Source organism: Bos javanicus, chromosome 22 (genome assembly GCF_032452875.1).
Source record: "Bos javanicus breed banteng chromosome 22, ARS-OSU_banteng_1.0, whole genome shotgun sequence".
Taxonomy (NCBI): Eukaryota; Metazoa; Chordata; class Mammalia; order Artiodactyla; family Bovidae; genus Bos; species Bos javanicus.
Window position 1 is genome coordinate 46,041,987 of NC_083889.1, and position 21,874 is coordinate 46,063,860.

Genomic DNA, 21,874 nt, shown 5'->3' on the forward strand with positions numbered 1-21,874 from the left:
CCATGGTACCGCCTGGGCCGTTCTTGGCACGCCGCGGGGCACATGACCGAGGCTCAGGATGTCAGAACCTAAGGATACTGGTGTTGCCAGTGTCCTTGATATTAGTCAAACCCAACATGTGTTATTGAATGCTCCTGCTTTCATTGCCTGGGGTCAGACACCATGGACAGATGTGCTACATGGTGGCTATGACCACGTGTGTTTAGGACTGCACTGGGCATGTGGGATATGGAGAAAACTAGGAGTCAGGAATACAGCTTCATCTCTGGAAGGGCTTCAGAGTGAATATCACAGGAAGTAGGATTCAATATTTAGAGGACTTCCGTACTCTTTAACCCTTTGATATTCTGGAACTTACTATTATTTCTAGTACAACCAAATAACCAATACATTCTATTCCAACTCTGAAAGACTTCTTTTACTTTCTCTTGAAACAAAACAAGCAGGAAGATGAACAAATATCTTTCCAGAAAATACTTCAGTTTTCTCCAACTATGGGAACAGATGAGTGATGAATAGGAAAACATGGCCTGGAATTTCAGAGACAAGAGTTCAAATTCCATCTCCCAACTCACAACTTTGAGCTGACTGTGGCTCAGATCATGAACTCCTTATTGCAAAATCCAGACTTAAATTGAAGAAAATATGGAAAATCACTAGACCATTCAGTTATGAATTAAATCAAATCCCTTACAATTATACAGTAGAAGTGACAAATAGATTCAAATGATTAGATCTAACAGACAGAGTGCATGAAGAACTATGGACAAAGATTCACAACACTATAAAGGAGGCAGTGATCAAAACCATCTCCAAGAAGAAGAAATACAAAAAGGCAAAATGGTTGTCTGATGAGGCCTCACAAACAGCTGAGAAGAGAAGTGAAAGGCAAAGGAGAAAAGGAAAGATATATCCATCTGAATTCAGAGTTTCAAAGAATAGCAAGGGGAGATAAGAAAGTCTTCCAGAGTGAATAAAGTGAAGAAATAGAGGAAAACAATAGAATAGGAAAGACTAGCGATATCTTCAAGAAAAGTAGAGATACCAGTGGAACATTTCATGCAAAGATGGGCACAGATCAGATCAGTCTCTAAGTCATGTCCGACTCTTTGCGACCCCATGAATTGCAGCATGCCAGGCCTCCTTGTCCATCACCAACTCCCAGAGTTCACTCAGTCATGTGCATAGAGTCAGTGATGCCATCCAGCCATCTTATCCTCTGTCGTCCCCTTCTCCTCTTGCCCCCAATCCCTCCCAGCGTCAGAGACTTTTCCAATGAGTCAACTCTTCACAGAAGGTGGCCAAAGTACTGGAGTTTCAGCTTTAGCATCATTCCTTCCAAAGAAATCCCAGGGCTGATCTCCTTCAGAATGGACTGGTTGGATCTCCTTGCAGTCCAAGGGACTCTCAAGAGTTTTCTCCAACACCACAGTTCAAAAGCATCATTTCTTCAGTGCTCAGCCTTCTTCACAGTCCAACTCTCACACCCATACATGACCACTGGAAAAACCATAGCCTTGACTAGATGAACCTTTGTTGGCAAAGTAATGTATCTGCTTTTGAATATGCTATCTAGGTTGGTCATAACTTTCCTTCCAAGGAGTAAGCGTCTTTTAATTTCATGGCTGCAGTCACCATCTGCAGTGATTTTGGAGCCCAAAAATAAAGTCTGACACTGTTTCCCCATCTATTTCCCATGAAGTGATGGGACCGGATGCCATGATCTTCGTTTTCTGAATGTTGAGCTTTAAGCCAACTTTTGCACTCTCCACTTTCACCTTCATCAAGAGGCTTTTGAGTTCCTCTTCACTTTCTGCCATAAGGGTGGTGTCATCTGCATATCTGAGGTTATTGATATTTCTCCCGGCAATCTTGATTCCAGCTTGATTGAAAGATGGGCACAATAAAGGACAAAAATGGCATGGACATAACAGAAGCAGAAGATATTAAGAAGAGGTGGCAAGAATACACAGAAGGACTATACAAAAAAGATCTTCATGACCCAGATAACCGCAATGGTGTGATCACTCGCCTAGAGCCAGACATTTTGGAGTGTTGAAGTCAAGTGGGTCTTAGGAAGCATCACTACGAACAAAGCTAGTGGAGGTGATGGAATCCCAGCTGAGCTACTTCAAATGATAAAATATGATGTTGTGAAATTGCTGCACTCAATATGTCAGCAAACTTGGAAAACTCAGCAGTGGCCACTGGACTGGAAAAGGTCAGTTTTCACCCCAATCCCAAAGAAAAGCAATGCCAAAGAATGTTCAAACTATGGCACAATTGCAGTCATCTCACATGCTAGCAAAGTAATACTCAAATTTCTCCAAGTGAGGCTTCAATAGTACATGAACTGAGAACTTTCAGATGTTCAAGCTGGATTTAGGAAAGGCAGAAGAAACAGTGATCGAATTGCTAACATCCACTGGATCATAGAAAAGCAAGAGAATTCCAGGAAAGCATCTACTTCTGCTTCATTAACTACGCTGAAGCCTTTGACTGTGTGGATCACAACAAACTGTGGAAAATTCTTCAAGAGATAGGAATACCAGACCACCTGACCTGCCTCCTGAGAAATCTGCAGACAGGTCAAGAAGCAACAGTTAGAACTGGACATGGAACAACAGACTGGTTCCAAATTGGGAAAGGAGTATGTCAATGCTGTATATTGTCACCCTGCTTATTTATAATTTATATGCAGAGTACATCATGTGAAATGCTGGGCTAGATGAAGTACAGGCTGGAATCAAGATTGCTGGGAGAAATATCAATAACATCAGATACGCAGATGACACCACCCTTATGACAGAAGACGAAGAGGAACTAAAGAGTCTCTTGATGAAGGTGAAAGAGAAGAGTGAAAAAGCTGGCTTAAAACCCAACATTCAAAAAACAAAGATCATGGCATCCAGTCCCTTCACTTCATAGCAAATATATGGGGAAACGAAACAGTGACAGACTATTTTCTTGGGCTTCAAAATTACTGCAGATGGTGACTGCAGCCATGAAATTAAGACGCTTGTCCTTTGGAAGAAAAGCTATGACCAACCTAGACAGTGTATTAAAAAGCAGAGACATTACTTTGCCAACAAAGGCCCGTACAGTCAAAGCTATGGTTTTTCCAGTAGTTACGTTGGATGTGAGAGTTGGACCATAAAGAAGGCTGAATACTGAAGAACTGATGCTTTTGAACTGTGGTGTTCGAGAAGACTCTTGAGAGTCTCTTGGACTGCAAGGAAATCAGTCCTGAATATTCATTGGAAGGACTGATACTGAAGTTGAAGCTCCAATCCTTTGGCCACCTGATGCAAAGAGCTGACTCATTAGAAAAGACCCTGATATTAGCTGGGAAAGATTCAAGGCAGGAGGAGAAGGGGATGAAAGAGGACAAGATTGTTGGATGGCATCACTGACTCAATGGACATGAGTCTGAGCAAGCTCCGAGAGATGGTGAAGGCCGGGAAAGCCTGGCATGCTACGGTCCATGGGATCGCCAAGAGTGGGACATGACTGAGTGACTAAACAACGACAACAACTCACTACTGTGGGTGAACTTGAACAAATTACTAAAACACTTAAAGCCTCCACATCCAGTTCGTCTTTTGTCAAATGACAATAGCTATTTCATGAATCTGTCACAAGGCTTAATTAAGGTAATGCATGTAAACTATCTGGAATGCCTTGCCTGTATAGTTGACCCTTGAACCATATAAGGGCTGGAAAGCTGATGCTCTCTGCAGTTGAAAATCTTAGTACAGCTTGCCCTGTGTATACAGTTTCTCCATAACTGCAGTTCCATATCCATGGATTCAACCAACCACAGACTGTGTAATACCTAATATACTGACTATTAAAAAAAAAAAAATCCATGTATAAGCAGACCTGCACAGTTCAAACCCGTGTTGTTCAAGGGCCAAATGCAGTTAGTACTCAATAAACAAGACATGCTGCTGTTAGGATGAAGATGAGTGGCTATTGTAATTGTTGTAATTGGGGATCCTCAAGCAGCAGCTTTGGGATTTTCAAGAGCAGTTCATTGGAATCTCCGTGTCTCTGCATTCCAGAAAATTTGGCCCAGAAACACACTTGTCCAAGCCAATGTGACTTCTTGTTCCCTTCAACGCCACCTCTGACAAACCACTTCTGTGGACATGGTCAGGTCAACAGGAAGCCAAGAAGCCATTACATTCCTAACATGAGCTGCTGAGTATCAAGACGTCGCTAGGGAGCAGGCATGCAAACGTAACAGACTTCTCTTCTAACACTCTCTGGATTCTGGGGCCAGGGCATTCGCTGAAATGTAATGCAGTCACCAAAGCCAGGGAAAGTGCCAGTCGCCCACCATGGAGCCCAGAGCAGTTTCATCATATGGAGATGGGGGTAGAAACCGTATAAGTCTTCAATCTACCTGGTGGATCACCTTTTTAGAAAGGCAATTTAGAAAAAGCCACCAGAGTGAATTCTATACAAGTCAACTATGTTAATGAATGTATGTGTGTGGTGGCAGGGGCCGGGGCAAGGGGAGGAGGACATGCACCGGGCTCTACGGGGAAAGTTAAACATGATCTTGGAGGGGTGAAATCTCGGGCATGCTGCACTACGCACAGAAAACAAACAAACAAACAAAACCAGAACAAAACAGAAAAGACACAACCAAGAGACTCTCCATAGACTCAGTAGCTCCCAAGGCAAAAACAAACTATTAGTGCTGTGTGCTAAGTTGCTTCAGTCATGTCCGACTCTTTGCAACCCTATGGACTATAGCTCACCAGGCTCCTCTGTCCATGGGATTCTCCAGGCAGGAATATTGCAGTGCGTTGCCATGCCCTCCTGCAGGGGATCTTCCCAACCCAGGGAACCTGTGTCTCTTCTGTCTCCTGCATTGGTAGGCAGGTTCTTTACCACTAGAGCCACCTTCATTTCTCTGCAAGCCAAGGGCCAGGAGTGCCTACTGGTCTTCCCTTTCTTGAGCTTCCTCTAATACACAGAGAACAAAGGAAGACCCTTTGGCAGAAACCACAGGATCTTTGGTACAAGCATGCGTTTATTCCATTTAACTCTCACTGCAGGAATAAAAATCATTCTTTTGATTTCATTTTGCCGTAAAAAAAAAAAAAAAATAAAGCCAAAATTATGGAGCTAAATTTGCCAAGAGTCAGACAGCTTCAAAGTAGGTAGCACCTAGACTCGAACCCTGGTGCACTAAACTTAGTATTTCTTGATCCTGACAGTACCTGCAAATCGCATGGATGCTCCATCCCCAGACTAGTTTAATACGAATCTCGAATCTCGCGGGGGCACAGCTGGAGCAGAGGTGTGTTCTCAAAGCTCTCCAGGGATGGTGGTGGAGTTCATGCCCACAGACCCACCCCAATGCTGTACTGTGAGGCCACTGATGTGCAGTGACTACATTGGGGGTAGGGGGTTATTAGTGATTTTAAAATGGAGAGGAGAATATTAGAAGAAAAAAAAAATGTCAGACATCTGGAGATCTTATCCAACAGCTGATCTTTTACCTCCTACGTGTAGTAGCTTTGCAGTTTGCAAAGCATTTTTATTTCTCTTATTTTAATTGAGTCTCACAAAAGTCCCATCTCACTGAAATTCTTATTTTGCTGACGAATAAACTGAGGCTCAGAAAGTCTGAGGAATCTGTCCAAGTCCACACAGTGACCATTCTGAGGCTCAAACTGAAGTCTTCATGGTTCAAGCCCCATGTATCAAAGAAACCCTATCAGAAATCTGGACTCTCCTATGATCGGCTATATATATTTTTTTCTCTTTCCCCTAGATATTTGACACTGAGTTTGCATCACTGGGGGCAAGAAGGGGTGGAAATAAATGAATTCTAATAAAAATATTTTGAAAGCAGATATTCTTTTAGTAGTTTTGAAAAGGGCAATGTCACTGCCATGGAGTGTGGCTTCTGAGAAATATGAATACAAGCTCTTACTGGATACGAACTTGGGTTAAAAGAAAACAGCTAAAATGAAAAGCCCTAAATGAGTCAGGGCTACTTAGGGAGTTCATTTACTCTCCATGATAAGAATAAAGAAATAAACACAAAAAGCTGACCAGGAATATGGTATCTTATGAGAAAATATGTGAAGCCTGGGAACATGACTTGGTTTAATGATTTATCAACTTCAGTTAAAAGAAATCTGGGTGATCTTATCATTCGGCTGGCCTCCCTTCCTGAAAGTTCTGCTCACCCAGATAAGTTACTGCTGAGCCAACATCCTCCTTGGCTATGCTTCACTTTGTCTCAGACAAAACTGAAGGAAGCTCCATGCACTACACAATGCTCCTGTATACAGAACCAGGTAAAAAGCAGAGGCTAGAAAATTCTCCTGGTGCTTGCTTAGACTGCAGGATGTTTGAATCCAGTTCTGTTATCACTCTGTTATATGGAGACAAGTTCTTAACCTTTCCAAGCTCCACTTTATATGAAGGGAATGGCAACCCACTCCAGTATTCTTGTCTGGAGAATTCTATGGACAGAGAAGCCTGGTAGACCACAGTCCATGGGGTTGAAAAGAGTCAGACATGACTGAGCAACTCACACACACACACACGTATACACATGTAGATCCAGCTTCATGGGCATGTGGCCTGTGTAACTGCACAGAACCCTACCATTTGGAAGGGCTGCATGCTTTGTTTACTGCTCTGCTCTTGCTGTCATGAAATTCTCAGTAATTTTTGAGCAAAGTCCCCCATTTTCATTTTGCACTGGACATGGCAGATTAGGCACTGGTCCTATTTACACCTGTCTCTCGAGTTGCAGGAAAGGACTGCAAGAGTTAAGATCTGTTTGCAGCCTAGGCCTGGTATGTGGTAGGTGCTCCTGGAAGATAGCTACTGCTACCTGCATCATTCTCATATTGCTGAGGCCACGTATGTTATCTGGCCCTGAGCACTATGCTTTCTATAAGCTGAGTGGATAGAGTTGAATCAAAGACTCAGCCTAAGCAACCAAGAGAGACCACCATACCTCTTAGACTGCTTGCACGTGAAACTGAAGAACCTTCTCAAAGCTCCCTCAAGTTGGTAATTTGTTTGCACAGATCAGTGTCTTCTCTTCCTCCCACATGGCACTGCAGACCACAAGCGGATGCTCTTTCCCTCTGATGGCACCACTAAGTAGACTAGCCATCAAGACACCTGGTAAGTGGCCAAGCAACCAAAGAAAGAGTCTGTTCCAAGTAGGCAAGCATCGTTTTGCTTTAGAGAGAGAGGCAGTGACTATGGATCAGTGGGGAGAGATAAAAGGAGGTTGATAAAGGGAGATGGCATTCATTCTTCACTTTGAGCTCTGCTGTTCTGAAGAAGATGGTTTGCAGGCTCTTGGGTATGAAAGGAGTTTCTTTAGGACTGGGTATGAGTAGACCAAACGAAGAAACTTTGTGCCAGGGTGCACTGTCCAAGATGCTGAGATGGCAGGTCAACTAGGTGAATGGACCTTGACCTTCACCAGGGCTCAGCCGTGTCACCAAAGCAACTCAGCCTCCATACACCCTGTATTTGGGAGTGGGGTGCAGTTAAATACGGTGCCTGACATCACACCATTATTTTCAGCTACATCCTTTCAGGGCTTCTGAAATACAGACTTTTTCTGATAAAAAGGACTGTCAACCTTATTCTCTGAGTAAGCATGCTGGAAAAGGCAAGGGCATGAATGTTTGAGTTCCAAAAGGACGGCAGTACCCCAATACTGGATGGAGACCCCATTGCCAGGTGTCATGGGAAGCCTGTTGTGAAATATGTGAATTAAAAAAAAATCATCTGGTGCAAGGTAAAAAGGAAAATCAAAGATCCATAGCAACAAAAATCATAGCAGCAGCTAGCAATTACGGAGCCTTTAATATATGCCAGGCACTGCGTCAGAACTTTATGCTTATTGTTATCTCCTTAACTCTGACAGAAACCTTTGCAAGTAATTATTATTAGCATCTTCATTTTTCATGTAAGGAAACCAAAGCTTGGGGTGGTAACATGACTGACTAACTCTGAGCCATGCAGCTAGAAAATGTCAAGAACCTGGATTTGAACCCAATCCATCTGACTTGAAATCTCAAACTCTAATTTCTGTCTGGCCTCATGAGGGGCCTTTCAAAGAGGGCTAGGAGGTTTGTCAGGTAATTCCTGGATGACAGCACTTGCTGTTAAAATCGAAGAGAGAGTCCCAACCTTCCCCTTTTCTCAGATGTTAGCCACTTTTGTAGAAGAAAGCTCTAAATTCAAGTTGTTCATACTTCACCCACAGTAACGAGAAATCTAGGAACTTAAAATACTGCTTCAACCTTCCCTCTCTCCCACCAAACTGTTTGAAAGGAATATCCAAGAGGGAAGAGGGGGGGAAAAAGTAATTTTGTTAAAAAAAAAAAAAGTTGAAAAATATGCTTTCAAATGAGAAACACGTGTGTGATTATTCTCCCTCTTTTGTCTCTCCCTACCCCCACCAAGTTGAAAACAAGCTAACACAACACAAATGTACACATCCATGTAAAGACACAAGAAGCCGGGGTGCCTCGGACGGCAGACAACCCAGCACAGCAACCCCAGGGCAGCTCCACGCCCAATTTTCAAGCTTATGCACAATGACTCCTGGCAAAAAATGTACTTGAATTTTAAAGAGGGAATTGAGCAGGGGTGAACACTCAGGCAGGCTGGAAAGCAAGTGTGTCAGAGGTTGCAGAAGTGCTGGAGTTATGCCATTTTAACATATCATTTCTTGTTTCCCTCTTTCTGGCACAAACAAGCTACAGAATCTCAAAAATTGGGTCATCATTTTTGAATTCCCTGCTTTCAGCACAGCGCTCAGTTGGTCTTATTGACTAGCTTAAAAGTCTGATTTCCTGAGCTAAAACTTCCTGTCCATTCAGCTGCAGGGGAGTAATAAACTCGGGGACTGTCTTTCCCACTGGCAACCACTGTGCAATAGCTCTCACAGGCGAGCTGGGTTCCATCCTTGTATTTCCTGATATTATATATTTAACAGCATCAAATATGTCCGCGAAAGTACCACTTCAGAGGCCACCACTCTCCCTGGGAGGCTGAGGCGAGGAAGAATTGACTTCTGGGGGGCATCACTGGCATCCTGGTCACGCAGGGCAACGTCCCTTCCCATCAGCTCTGGTGTTCCCACAGGTATGGCTGGCCTGCCCAAGAGGGACACGGGGCTGTGCGCTTCACTCAAGAGTCAAAAGGAGCCCTTGCAACTCAACTGAGCAGTCCCTACCATGAATTCTGAAACCTCTCGGCTGTGTTCTAGCAGCAGATTTAAACTTACCTCTATCTGGGAGCATGTTTTGTGAATTTTTACTTGCTTTTCTAAAATTGTATCGAGTCTCTAAACATCACTTTCCATCCCTGAGTTCCAGATTTCCAGCAAGTTTCACCAGTTTGTCAGTGTGAGACAAGACACTCTCTTCCTTTTTTGACCAGATGAAAATGTTTCCTACTTCTCCGCAATCACTTGCTTCAGACCAATATAATCTCCTTCCAGTGCAGGCCCTGACTTCAGGACCGGCCTCTAGTAAATGCTATGTTAGGGGAACAGGGAACGCATTGTGAGCTGAGTTTCTGAGACTCTTAACACTCATGCAAAAGGCATCAAATTTCAGGAGATCTTCTGGAGCATGAACACAGCCATGGGGTCAAGTCTGGGCTTGCTTTATTTGACCTTGGTTTGTTTTATTTTATTTAGGCAACCTTTCTCGGGAGGGAGGGGGCAAGGAACCATAAAATCCTTACCTTTTAAAGGAGCCCATTGTTAACAATTTGTTCATCACAGCTCCCTCCACCTCACCAAAAAAGTCTCCAGTCTGTGGGGAAGAAAAGACGACCCAAGAGGAAGTGTAGATAAATAATGCGCCCAAACACCAGAGAAGAAATAAAAATGGACACAGTTTGTGTCCTGGAGCTGACAAGGGCAAAAGGAGGTTTTCAGGACTACTGTTACACAAACATGGAAAAGGTCTTAATAGTCATGAGAAGTTATGGGATTACAGAGTGAACAAATAAGCAGATGCGGATGTTTCAAATACATGGCAGGGGTGGGGGGTGGGGTAAGAGTGGCATTGAATAACACGTGCTAAGTGCTGGAAATAACACACACATGCACACGTGTGCACATATGTGCACATACACACGCATGTAGGAGCACATGCACACACACTCTTGGAAGGAGGCAGTAGGCATTAATCTGCTCTCAATTCCTTGGGAATAAAACACTACTTCATACAGACAGAAACAGACTGTGAAAGGGCTTCCTAAGCAGTAAGAAAAAGAATTGTTTGTAATTCCTAAATGACCTGTTTAGGGATATACAGAAGGGATATACATCCCTTCTTCATCGGCTCTATAAATTTGCTACAGTGGAGAAAACATCCTTTCTCTAAGTCACTTTCTGAGGAACATCTTCATTTTGTCCATAGGCAGCTAATATGTTGACCAAGAATAAAGCTGTCCAGATCTGGGAAGAGAAGGCTCGGCCAATCAGACCTCCAATGGCTGACTCCAGCTCTGGGACTATCTTCAGGGCACTCCCCCAGTGCTAAGCTTATGCTTCTGCAAGTCTAGTTCTTGGTGTTGGCCAAGATTTGCAAACTCTGAATGGTGGAATGAAGGATTAACATCCTCGGGCATCCCTCCAGACTCCTGGAGCCAAGGGGGAAGATGTATCCAATATGGCAGAACAGAGCTTGGACCAACAACCTTCCTCTGCCAACAGACTGGAAGGGGCCAGTGCAGACCAGTAGAGAATCCCCATGTCTACTGTGGGTGCTCTCAGAATTTGTATCTTATGTGGCAGAGAGTAGAGGGCATTACACTCAGAGCCCAAATCACATAAATTCCACATGTGTGTATGTGCTCATTCATCTCCAACTCTTTGCAACCTCACAGACTGTCACCTTTCAGGCTCTCTGTCCATGGAATTTTCCCAGCAAGGATACTGGAGTGAGTTGCCATTTCCTTCTCCAGGAGATCTTCCCGACCTAAAGATTGAACCTGTGTCTCCTGCACTGGCAGGCATATTCTTCACTGCTGAGCCACTGGGGAAGCTTCTACATAACGTCCATAGACTTTGTATTAACTAAATCCTAATTTCCTTGTAATGGTGTGACCTCAAGTAGGCTCTTAGGAGTTTTCAGGCAGAAAGGCACATACAGGCTTTGCCAAAAAGTCAGAAAAGAGGAGGAAAGAAGGAAATGACATTTCACTGATTGAAGATTGAGCATTGCCTTTTTCACTCCAGGGAAACTTGAACTTTTGGCCAACTCTGTGGGTATGTGCTGCTGTTGGGAGCAACAAGGACATGAGCATTTCCTGTGTGTAAATATGCCAGTGTCAGTGGAACTGGTTGTTAGATGAAGAAGAATTAACCTAATTGGGGTACAGAAACCAGACATTAAAGAAGCTGGGGCAGGGCAGGCTCCGTGGGCTATTCCACCCATGAGTAAAGGAGGGAGCAGAGGCCACATGTAGTGGCTATGGCTTAGGAGAGGCCACTATTCCAGTGGCTCATTGTGTTGGCTGGTCCAAGACTCACCACTTAAAGACATCTGCCATGTCATTCCCCCCCAGGATCAGGTTCTCATCTCAGCCCTCCATGATTATGGCAGGACGACAGAGCTCGTCTTCACAGGGGATTAATTTGGGTTCTCACTCCTCCCAGACACAGGGGCACATTACCATAGGCCTATGGCCATTCCTGCTCCCATGAAACTGACCACATCTCATGTGCTTATCCTTCCTATCTAATGTCCATCAACTGTCCAACATCTAGTGACGTCCAGCATCTGAGGAGACCATTTGTGAGCAGTTTGAGTCTCAACTATGTAATTACCATCGACCAAAGGTACATTTAAAATCCCACAACATTCTCATAGATAAGAGGGAAAACTGAAGCACAATTCCACATGTTACCTGGAGCCAGAGTTCACAGATTAACAAGCCACTGAGCTCAGACCCTAAGGAGCCATACTTAAGGACAATTAACTAATTTATTAGGCATTAATGGGTCTATCACACTGCTGACTATTGAAACATTTTAAATGATGTAAATGAAACCTCATTATAAAATGCTAGCATCCTCAAGCATTAGAGTAGAAGAAGACTTCTGCAGTCAACCATCCTCCATTCATAGACCCCACCAGGAGTCCCGGCAAGTTAAGGGATGTACCCAATATTCCAAATCAAGTTAAGGAAGAGAGCTCACATCAGAAACCATCTGCCTCCACCTCTGGTGTTTCTTTCCTATACCATATGGCTAAACTGATTTGGATTTGACTTTAACATGCTAATTTCATTAACTGCAGAGAAAGCTTTCAGGCACCAAGTTTTAAAGGAGAAACTCATGTTTCTCTATTACAATGCTATTGATTTTAACTCTTACTTTGATTTCCAAATAAAAGTGGAGCTTTCTTTGCTGAGCACCCTAGCTTGGTTTCTTACCATCTCTCCCTCCTGCCCCGACACTGCACACGGCTGCATCAAATGAAAAACATTCTTCAACTATATGTGGATTCTTGGCCCTCAGTGTTGAGAACCCAACTTAATCCTTGGACTCAGATAACTGACTTTTAAAAAGGAAAAACCAGAAAGAAAGCCATAAAGAATAATTATGTTGACATACATATATACATATATTTGTGTGGATGTATAAATTATATATAAAGATAAAATATCAAAATATTAAAAGGAGGAAACCTCCTTAAAATTAGCCGAACTCTTTCAGGCACCTCCACACTTGAGGTAAAGAGTTCTATAAATGGAACATTTTATGTGTAAGAGAGCAGAGCCTGGGCTCGGCACCCCTCCTCTCCTCCCTGGAGGTAAAATCTCTTTAGGGCCTGCTGAGAAGTAGGCTGTGACATTCTTAAAGGGGTGGAAATAAGGTTTTATAATCTCCTGCTATTACCTCTCAAATACAGATCATTGTCTCAAAGTTTCAACACCATATTTCACTTCCCTTGACCCAAGCACAGTCTGGGATCCTTACTGTAAGTAGGTAGAAATTCCTCACTCACCTGAGTGTAGTCTTCAGATACCAGAATAAATCCATTATTGTCTATGAGGTAACAATTTACAGTCTAGAAAACAAAAACACCACAGTGTCAACTTTGGGTCCTCAGACTGCTTTTACATGCAATGATGTACTTCCAACCTGAGAGACACCTATTGTAGGCTGTTTTGGGGGAACTGGAAATGCCAGCTGGCTCTTGGAGTTAAGCACAAAGTTAGGCTGACCCCAGCACTTGTTTTGCAAAACTAACAAATAAACTTTAAACACTAAGCAAGCCTTGAACATCCCAGATTGGGATAAAAAGAAAATGCATTTAAAAATTATTCATTACAGTTTGTCTTCCTTTTTAAAAGTTTATATGACCTGAATAATATTTCCCAGGAACAAAGTGTCCAGAGGCCTCTGAACCTGTATTAACAGTGGCTGAAGTGCAGGCTGTTTTGAAAGCAAAACGACAGCACAATGCCATGACTCTAATGATGTATTAATGAAAACACCGTGTCAGCTCAGAAGACCATCAGGGGACCAGGTAATATTTTTTAATTTGTTCATAGACTTAGGCAGGGGGGAAGGGGCAGACTTCTGTTAAAGGGGCCCCTCAGGCCTCCTAAAGGTTTTCAAACTGTGTTTTTAATTGGGAGCTGGATTTAGGGGCAGGGCTGTTAGCTTTTGGTAGCTCAGACTTATAAATTGTAGCAAGGTAAGCCCAAACCTCTGCTTCCCCCACACTACTTTAATCTCAAGTGAATGATTTGCTACAGGCTAAGTTTTAATTACAGTGCTGTGGAGTTTAAATTTAAGGTTTAATTCCGTCCTTGATGTAACTCAGTTTCTATTTATTGCAGCTTTACATACCGACTGCAACATTTAATTTGTAACATATCTTTACCGTGAGCTAAAGTCCCCTAACTCCAGGCCACTGCAGGGCTGCTTTTTTTCTGGGACATTTACTTATCCACAGAGTTGATTCTAGCGAGACACAGAAGTATAGCAGTAAGCTAGTTAGAAAGATGCATCCTTTATTAGTAGGCAATGGTGGAGATTCAGCAGGAAATTAAAAGCCTTGCTAGCACCTTTCAGAAAAGAACTGGCTGCTTTGGTGAGCAAGTTTCTCTCGGTTATTCAAAGGGGCCAGGTGAAGGTCACACTCTTGTTCTTCAGAGAAGCTCTTGGCTGCATGGACGCTATATTGGCCCAGCTGGGAGGCCTGACAGACGTTCCCCTTTTGTAGGAAACAGCACTGTGAAAGCACTCACAGAGCCCGGCTGTCCAATATGGCAGCCACGAGGTATGTGCAGATTTCAATTTAATTTTAAGTTAATTGGATCATATGAGACAAATTGGAGATATAGACCTTGATGCAAAGGGAGCTTAACCTCCATTCAATCAATAAAACTACCTGCTGAGCATAGGAGTGGCCTCCATATACTGACTCTCCAAATCCTTACAATTGTGTAGAGAATCCAAAGTCATCCTAACTTACCCTCCATCCCTAACTATAAAATAAATTCCTACCCAAACATCCCTAGTCAATCGGTATTACTGCTATTAGACCTATAACTTTGTGGTCAGTCTTTCTCTGCAAATATTAGACAATACAAGACAAACACAAGGCAACTGAACATCTTGGGAAAGAAGCAATATTTCCTGAAGTCCATGAGGGTGATACTGGAGATCAGCTCCAATCACACATGAAACCACTGGCACATCAGTACCCACAAGAGATAAAACACTCAGGAAAAACAAAACATCACCACCAATAACAAGAAAGATGCTTCCAGAGAGAATGATTTCAAAAGGAAGAGAATAAGAGAAGCTCCCGGGGAAACTGATTAAAGTCCACTATATGTCACCTCCCTTGTGATCACTTTGAGAAAATCAAATATAAAGTGAAGGATTAAATATTTTGATTTTTATAATTTTATCTGAAATATTATACTCCCCACTCCCAAACCAAACATGTTCTTTGTTAATAGAATCAGGATATGACTACAGTTACAAATTTATTAAGTTTAAATTTGTTAAGTAAAATAAAATATATTTCACCATTTCCACTCTATTTAGAGATGAAGCTTCAATAAAATGTTTCATAATTTGACATAAATATTTGGTTCTTTCCCCACCCTCATTTCTTGGAAATGATGACCTCAGCCCCTTATAACAGACAGCACTGCATGGAATCAACGTTGGACTGGGCATTAGGAGATTCACTTCACAGTTATCAGCCTCTGTTTCCACTCTTATCTGGTGTGGAAGAAACAGAAGTGACAGTATGCAACAAAGATTGTCAACCTTGCAAGGATGTTGTGTCACTGAGGTAGAACTGGGTCCCTTAATCTGAAAGGTGTCATTTAGTTTTCATTACAGGCAATATTGTTACATTAGGGATATTCAGTCACTGTGATGACTTCATAAACATCTCCCTGCCAACAAGCACTTGGATTAAATTATTGGGAAGTACGGTGGAATGGAGTAAGGCCCCTGAAGTTAAGTGAGCAGAGTGCTGTGTTATGAAAGAATCAGAGTAGAATTAGCCAGATTCTAGTCTGGATAAATTGTTTTCTCTATGTCTCTTTACAGTAGTTAATTGTCTTTTCCATTCTCCCTCCTCCAGTAAAAGGAAATAGAAGAGATATTTTGTCGGCTTTCCCTCACTATGCTACTTCTGCCCCAAATTAAGCTGAACTTCTCAGGAGTCTGTCCATCCCTTTGTGACAAGGGCAGAATGACAGGCTGAAGGGCTTGGGCAAAGCAGGAACTCTAAGTTTGACAGACATGGCAAGCACCCATTCCACAGCCACCTGTGACAAAACATTCAAAGATGAAGTTGTCTGGAAAAGGCAGAAATAAAGAGCTGGTGACGGTTACCTTAAAAGGCAACTTTCTTCAACTCTTTGTTGCCTCAATATTGTTCAGAAAGTCTGATTTCTGGTCTCAAAAGCAGGTTAGGTAAGATACCTGAGGTTAGAGCCCCAAACCAGGCCATGGTAGTTGGGCTGTCACAGATAGTAAGGAAAACTGGGGAGGAAGAATATGGAAGTGAGAAACATTAGCACTAAGCTGTGTTACCTGGAAGGTGGTATTAGCTCTGAGGCTAAGATACTAGCTTGAGAATCAGAGACTTGGACACTTGGAACCAGCATGACTTTGAGAAAAGCCTTTTAACACTCCCAGTCTCAGTTTCCTTATCTGCATGATGGAGACAGCAACAACTATTTCAAAGAGAAGATTAAGTAGGCCAGTGAGTGCAAATTGCTGAGCATGGTGCAAGGTGCGTTATGAGTCCCCAGAGAACCATGTTTGTGTCTCTTCAGCACCTGCTGTGTGCCCTCTTTATGAGTATCTTTTGGAGACAGAAGTTGTCACACAGTTTGTAGCAAGAGGTTGTGGAGGCAAGTCAGCTGATAAGCACATGTGCTCATCTCCCCTTCTAACCAGTTAGCTCCTGGAGGACAGGGTCTATCTCTGACTCTGCATCCCATTGACTCCTGGGGGCTGGAGGTACCAGGGATGTCAGGAGGGCTCAATAAATAGGTCCTGAAGGAAGAAGTCAGTGTGAGACAGGTTGCCTCTCAGGTTCTGAAGTTAACAGTCCCTTGGGTGGAATGAAGCTCCTTAAAGTCCTCAGTTAGGCCCATGGCCAGGCCCTCCATGAAGAGGTATCTATAAGCTTGGAAGACATCTGGCCAGACTGACTCCACCCAGCAGCCCAGGACACTCAAGTCAAGGGCCCAGGGAGGCCACTGCAGGGGGAGACAGAGGGACTGGATCAGATCCGAGGCAAAGTGTGTCTGATAAGTGTGTGGGAGTTGCGCCAGGTCTTCAGTAGAGAAGAGAAGCCAGAAGCACGTGAACTTAATGAGCCCCCACAGCTGTTTTTAATGGGGACCTGATCACTTGAGGGCAGTTGGAGGAGTGGAGGGACATGGTCTCAAAGACTTAATTAAAAGCTATGAAAGGGAATGACACATGGAAAGAGTCTGCTGAAAGGATGGAAAGGGGCCTGGCTTTTCTTATGTCAACTAGGTGCCTGAAGCCAAAACTTTAGAATCAAAATGGGAAATGGATGATAGCTTTAAAGTGCAAAATGGGGATATTTGAGCATCAGATCAAGTTCAGCGATCCAGCCTATGCCACACTTAATTTTCAAGGTATGAACCTTCAAAATGATATCTTAATGAGGCTCCATCCCCAAGGCTATTAAAGCAGGTATTAGTACTGAGGAAGATATCCTACCTTGTGCTTACTATGCCCAAGGGACTAAGGTTTGTATGTGGCTTCCACCTGAGGTTTTAGGTTCAGGCGAACCACTACATGTGTCTGCAGACATTTTCATTTGATAGCTAATGTTTATTGAGGGCTTACCACAGGACAGGAGCTGTGCTATAAAGTTTCCATATACTATCTCATTCATCCTCACCATGACTCTGGGGTGTTTCTATCCCCAGTGTTTAGCTGAGGAAACTAAGGCAAGGCTTATGACTTTCAGAGCCACAGTTGGAAGCTACTCTGCCTGCACAGCCTGTACGTTTAACCGCTGTGCTAGACCACCTGTGAAATGAGTCACTGGACAACTAACATACATTGCACTTTTCTAGCTCTAAGTGGGAATCCATTTCCACTTATTTTTATGTATGAGAATGCACAGAGGCAGTGTTAGGCTGTGGGAAGATGACCACCTCTGACTTTATTCATTAAATTGTTCAACCAACTGTTTGTCCATCCAATCAATCAACCAGAAACCAGTCAGTCAACCAACCAGCTATCCAAAGCACCATCAGTCCCACCAGCCAACCAACCATCCATCCAGTCACGCAACCAATCAACCAACTGTCCTCCGTGCTTCTAACACAAGTTGGAGTTAGTAGCTTAACACAGGGCCTCGTAACACTGATTAATCAATGCTACTGTTGAGCTGTGTGGTCTTGAACTGAGCATTACAGTAAGACAAGTAATGCCTCAAAAACAGAGGAGAGGTTTGAAGCCACTTGACTAGCCTATGAACGGCATTCCCAAACTTACTGAAAGGGTACTGGTCATAAAACATCACAGGGTTCTCTTTCCTTTGGGAAAATTATCTTTGATCTAATGGTCAGGAAAAGTCAGGCTTTTGCTTTTACTCTTTGAATAGTAGTAACTCATACAGCTATTATGATTCTTTTTTAACTGCCGGATATTTAAGGACTGAGCATTTTGTACTTTACCTTCAGCCCATCCTCCCTCTTTTATATTTCTTTACTTGCCTTTTGTTTGCCTATTTTTTTTTTTTGAAATATACTTCTAATCCATATTTTCTGTGTTGGAATTATGTTTGGTTAGGACAGCAGCAGGATTTATTTAATCCCTGTGGTAACTAGAAGGAATGTAAATGAGTGATCATTTATAAGCTCCACTTTATGTATTGACTAATGGTTTGGCTGACTCAGAGAGAGAAGGCTGCCTGAGCCAAGGTGAAATGCTACTTCACATGTGGTTGATCTAAGATGTGGGGCAGAAGGTACATGGGACTGGATGCTATAAAAACTTAAATCTGATGGTCAAACTTGGGACAGTGGTATATCTTTTTTATTCTACTGCTCATGTGTGGAGTTCAAATTTGTCCTCCCAAGACTGAGGGAGTGAGATAAGGAAAAAGAAAGAAGGGAGGGAAAGGGAGTTGTAGAAGGGAAGCAGTATGCTAGAATGCAACATGCTGAGTTTTCAACGCTTAGATTTTTAAGCTTCTTTATTACATGAAATTAAGCAAGACATTTAATTTACCTGATGCTCAGTTTCCCCCTTTGCAAAGTGGGACATATATTCCAATCCATTTTACTAGGTGGTTAAGAAGATGAAAAGAGGTACCACATTGGTAGAAAACTCTGAGAATTGTAGTGAGAGTTTCAAATGTCAGTAATTTGTATTGTGTTCTATAAAATGCCAAAATCCCAACAGTGCTGTTCATGGGACATTTAAATTATACTTTCCCAGCTCTCCAAAACTATCTGATTGGGAGAAGAAAGAGAAAGAAACAAAGCAAATGTCCTTGGGTTTTTGGAGACTGGTTCACAGCAACCTCTTAGATCTGGCTCTGTGAGACATTCCCCCTGTGAGAAAGCACCCTCAGTCATTCCGCCACCACCCCACCCCCCGCCCCAACTTGATCAGAGCAGAGACAGGCCCAGGAGACCATCATACCTCGTCGTCACAGCTGATTGAGCATTTGCCATCCAGAGAGGCGCACTGTGAGGTGAGGTGGAAACAAAAGGAAACATGTCATTTGGACACACCAGCATCTGCTAAGGCTGCCATCAGGTTACTGAAGGGCAGCCCATCAGAGTCCTCGCCTGTTTCATCCAAAGGGAATGCTCCAGGATGAATCTGCCCATCCTCTCTAGGATGAGTACCAGCCCCAGACAGTAATATAAAAGCTAATCTGGGGGACTTCCTTGGCAGTCCAGTGGTTAAGACTTCGCCTTCCAATGCAGGGGTTGCGAGTTCAATCCCTAGGTGGGGAGGTAAAACCTCATATGCCTTGCAGCCAAAACACCAAAAACATAAAGCAGAGGAATACTGTAACAAATTCAATAAAGAATTTTTTTAAATTTTTAAATTTTATTTTATTTTTAAACTTTACAATAGTGTATTAGTTTTGCCAAATATCGAAATGAATCTGCCACAGGTATACCTGTGTTCCCCAAAAAGACAACTTAGGAATAACCTGGTTCTTTTTCATTTTAATTTATGTTGTCCATGTTAATTTATGCTTTATTCAATAGTGATATCTTTTTAAGACCTCAAATCTTTCTGTAACAAGAAATATAATTAAGTATTTATTTAATTTTAAATTATTTCCCACTGACTTTTTAAAAACTTCTGTGTTCTTGATGCATAAATTCCTAAAGTATTTTCATTTGAAAAACTATATACCATCTCAACATATAGACTTGGACAGATGGAAACATCTTATGTGTTGCCATTCCTGCTGAGTTACTGAACAAACACCACTGATATTACTTCGTACAGAATACACAGTGCAAGTAAAGAATGTTCCCAGATTATCCAAGGCAGAGAAGCCCTCGGCCAAAGAAAGCAGATGCATGCTTAGTATAACCCAGCTATGCAGAATCCTTCAAAAACGAAATAAAGAGACTCACAAATAATTGGGCATCATAAGATTTTTTAAAAGTCACTATGCAAATTCGCAAAAGTCCCTGATATTTAGAAGAAAAAGTTCTCTTTACGGTGGTCACTATTTTGATCTCACAATTACAGCTGTTTTCAGGAGGAAACTCTCTGCTTTCTCAGCATGTGGTGTCTCACATGCTGTCAGTCCTTTACTTTGCACTGAAATGAAAGGTAATCTGAGCAGCCCAGCAGTTCATTTTACAAACATTCATCGGAAATCTGGCACTTTTAGGCTCTGGGTACTCAAATGTGAACACCTGTATAATAACAGTGTTGCTAATGCTTCAACATGCTGATTATAACTTACCTGTCTGCTGGCAGTCCAGAACTTCCTTTGGAAAAATTCAAGTTTCATCTGAATGCCTACAGCTGGGACAAATTATAAATGAAACAAGGCATTAGAGATCTCTTTACACAATTATTTAAGATTATCATAGAAAATTATCTGTCAAGGCAAGATGCTGATGTAAGCATATCAGATAAGAACACTTAAAAACTTCACTTTACAGTGAAGCATACAACTAAGGCATTTTATTGTTCAGGTAAGGAATGCTCAAGGTTACCTACACTCATATAACTTTTGACAGGACAGACTGAGCACAGTGCACATGGCTCTTTGGAGAGATGTTACTTGAGTGTTTCTAAAATTCATACACTTGTGGTCAACACTCTGCCCAGCACAGCTGAAAACAGGAATAGAAGTAAAAAGGATATTCAGAGGATCGTGGTTTTTTCAGAGTTTCTGTTTCTGTCATTAATGCATAAACTTGTGTACCTAAAGGTATATTCTGCAAGTGTTTTGAGATATGAAATTTGAAAAGTTACTTGTCATGGGTTGATGTTTGCAAGTGAGTCCCTTGGTCATGATGTGACTTAGTTTAACTGGTCCCCAGTATCCACATCTCAATGATCTTCTCTCCCCAGGAACTCTGTGGAATTATATAGTTCTTTGCTTGTCTGTTAGAAGTTCCCTAAAGCAAGAGTGAAAGCTACTTCCAGTGAGAGAAAGGTACAGAAATGGAGGAGGTTAAGAAAGTGCTTTGAGATTTTGGGAAGAAGAATTCGAGGGAACCTTAGAACTATGCCATGAACAAGCTCACAATATTTCTCTCTATGAAGTCAAGACAAAGCAACTCTTACAACCATTAGGAAAAGTACTCAAGTCAGAGAAAAAAGTTCATCAGATGGCGAGAAAACTCTAGAGGAGATGGAAAGAAAAAATGAGATTGTCCTAGAAACACTATACTCCCCACAAGGGGCACCATTTAGCCCTGGGCAGTTATGCAAACTTCAATCCATGCACATAACCTTCCCAATTTTTGCCATATCTGCACACCACCATGGCTTCCCTGGTGGTTCAGTCAGTAAAGAATCTGCTTGCAACACAGTACACCTGGGTTTGATTCCTGGGTCAGGAAAAACCCCTGGAGAAGGAAATGGCAACCCACTCCAGTACTCTTGCCTGAAAAATCCCCTGGACAGAAAAGCCTAACGGGTCACAGTCCATGGGGTCTCAAGAGTTGGACATGACTTAGCCACTAAACCATCACCATCACAGTATTGTTATTTATCTTTCCACACTTTTTTCTTTTGCTGAAATACCTACAGTAACTTCAATCCACATAATGATATCTAGTAAAAGAAATACATGATTACCAACCCCCCCAAAATTCACTC

The 21,874-nt window shown here is 42.4% G+C and overlaps 1 protein-coding gene across 5 annotated transcripts in view; it reads right to left on the reverse strand.

Annotated features, from left to right (window-relative positions):
• CACNA2D3 (calcium voltage-gated channel auxiliary subunit alpha2delta 3) overlaps positions 1-21,874 on the reverse strand; it is a 903,838-nt gene that overhangs the window by 75,679 nt on the left and 806,285 nt on the right. For all 5 annotated transcript variants that reach the window (XM_061396642.1, XM_061396641.1, XM_061396640.1 and 2 more), the window contains 4 exons: positions 20,505-20,566; positions 19,208-19,252; positions 13,035-13,097; positions 9,757-9,827 (listed from right to left, as the gene is read on the reverse strand). In XM_061396642.1, coding sequence (XP_061252626.1) covers positions 9,757-9,827; positions 13,035-13,097; positions 19,208-19,252; positions 20,505-20,566 — 241 coding nt within the window. The remainder of the gene's footprint in view (positions 1-9,756; positions 9,828-13,034; positions 13,098-19,207; positions 19,253-20,504; positions 20,567-21,874) is intronic.